This window comes from Orycteropus afer, unplaced genomic scaffold (genome assembly GCF_000298275.1).
Source record: "Orycteropus afer afer isolate SDZICR_OR568_19922 unplaced genomic scaffold, OryAfe1.0 scaffold00029, whole genome shotgun sequence".
Lineage (NCBI taxonomy): Eukaryota > Metazoa > Chordata > Mammalia > Tubulidentata > Orycteropodidae > Orycteropus > Orycteropus afer.
Window position 1 is genome coordinate 5147675 of NW_006921616.1, and position 1289 is coordinate 5148963.

Sequence of the window (1289 nt, forward strand, 5' to 3'; positions counted from 1 at the left end):
GTACCTCAGACTTTTTCATAATGCTACTGCACACTTAATAGACTAAGAAAAAAAAAAACAAAAAACTCACTGCCGTCGAGTCAGATCCAACTCAGCGGACCCCTCCTTGGGTTTCCAAGGTGGTATCTCTACGGAAGTAGATTGCCCAGCCTTCCTTGCAAGGAGTTGCTAGTGGTTAGCAGTCAAATGCCTTAGATACTACGCTCCTGGTGGTCCTTCATAGACTACAGTCTAGTGTAAATATAACTCCTCAATGCCCTGGGAAACCAGAGTATTCGTGTGATTTGCTTTATTGGAATATTTGCTTTCCTGTAACGGTCTGGAGTCAAATCTGCAGTATCTCTGAAGTACACCTATAGTTGAGAAAATTTAAATGTCTTGCTGCTACTTGGCCGTATCCTAATTTTCAAATAAAATTAAATATACACAAGTATGAATCTCCTTGATGTATTTTCTCTTTTATTCTCAGGTTTGAGAAACGAATTTATATTCCTTTGCCGGAGGCCCACGCACGAGCAGCAATGTTTAAGCTGCACTTGGGAACCACTCAGAACAGCCTGACAGAGACAGATTTCCGAGACCTGGGCAAGAAAACGGATGGTTACTCAGGGGCAGATATAAGTGTCATTGTGCGTGATGCACTCATGCAACCTGTGAGGAAGGTACAGTCAGCAACTCATTTTAAAAAGGTAAGTAACTGACTCTGCCCTCTCAGATTTGTGGTTAAAATTGAGTTTGGAGACCATATTGGTTTCTCTTCAAAGGATTTTAGAGGGCTGTCAATTTTGTGTAATCGCACAGAAAATGGGCTGTGTAATCGAAGTAGTTCATTTTCATTGAAAATAAGTTGTCAAACTAAGTTTTATTACTAGACATTATTAATAGTCCTGAAATGTCCTACAGTTTCCTGTGGAATGATTTTTGAAGTATCTCTGTATTAGTACTTACTTCAGTGTGGAAACAGATCATAATGAAGCTGCCTTTGGTGAAAACAGAACATCCTTGATCCGAATTGGGCACGTCCACAGGTCGTTAACACAGAGAAAACAGTGACAGCTAATGTTCTTTAAAGGTTTAAAGTGGAGTGTTTGTGTCTCCATCATCACTCCTGAGATTAAAGTTGATCATTGTAAAACAAGTATTAAAAGTGAAAGTGGCCCCCAATTTGTTACACATCTTGCAAGCTAAATATGTGTGTGTTACCATGTCACATAGGTTCCTTCTCTGGATAATGTTAAAGCTTGTTATTTTAAATATAATCACAAGATGGTGCTGAAATTGCATTCAGC

At 39.3% G+C, this 1289-nt stretch overlaps 1 protein-coding gene across 1 annotated transcript in view; it reads left to right on the forward strand.

Moving 5' to 3' along the window:
- Positions 1–1289, forward strand: part of VPS4B (vacuolar protein sorting 4 homolog B) — a 29664-nt gene that overhangs the window by 18988 nt on the left and 9387 nt on the right. Inside the window, exon 9 of the mRNA XM_007935539.1 lies at positions 470–689. Within this exon, the coding sequence (XP_007933730.1) occupies positions 470–689 (220 nt within the window). The remainder of the gene's footprint in view (positions 1–469; positions 690–1289) is intronic.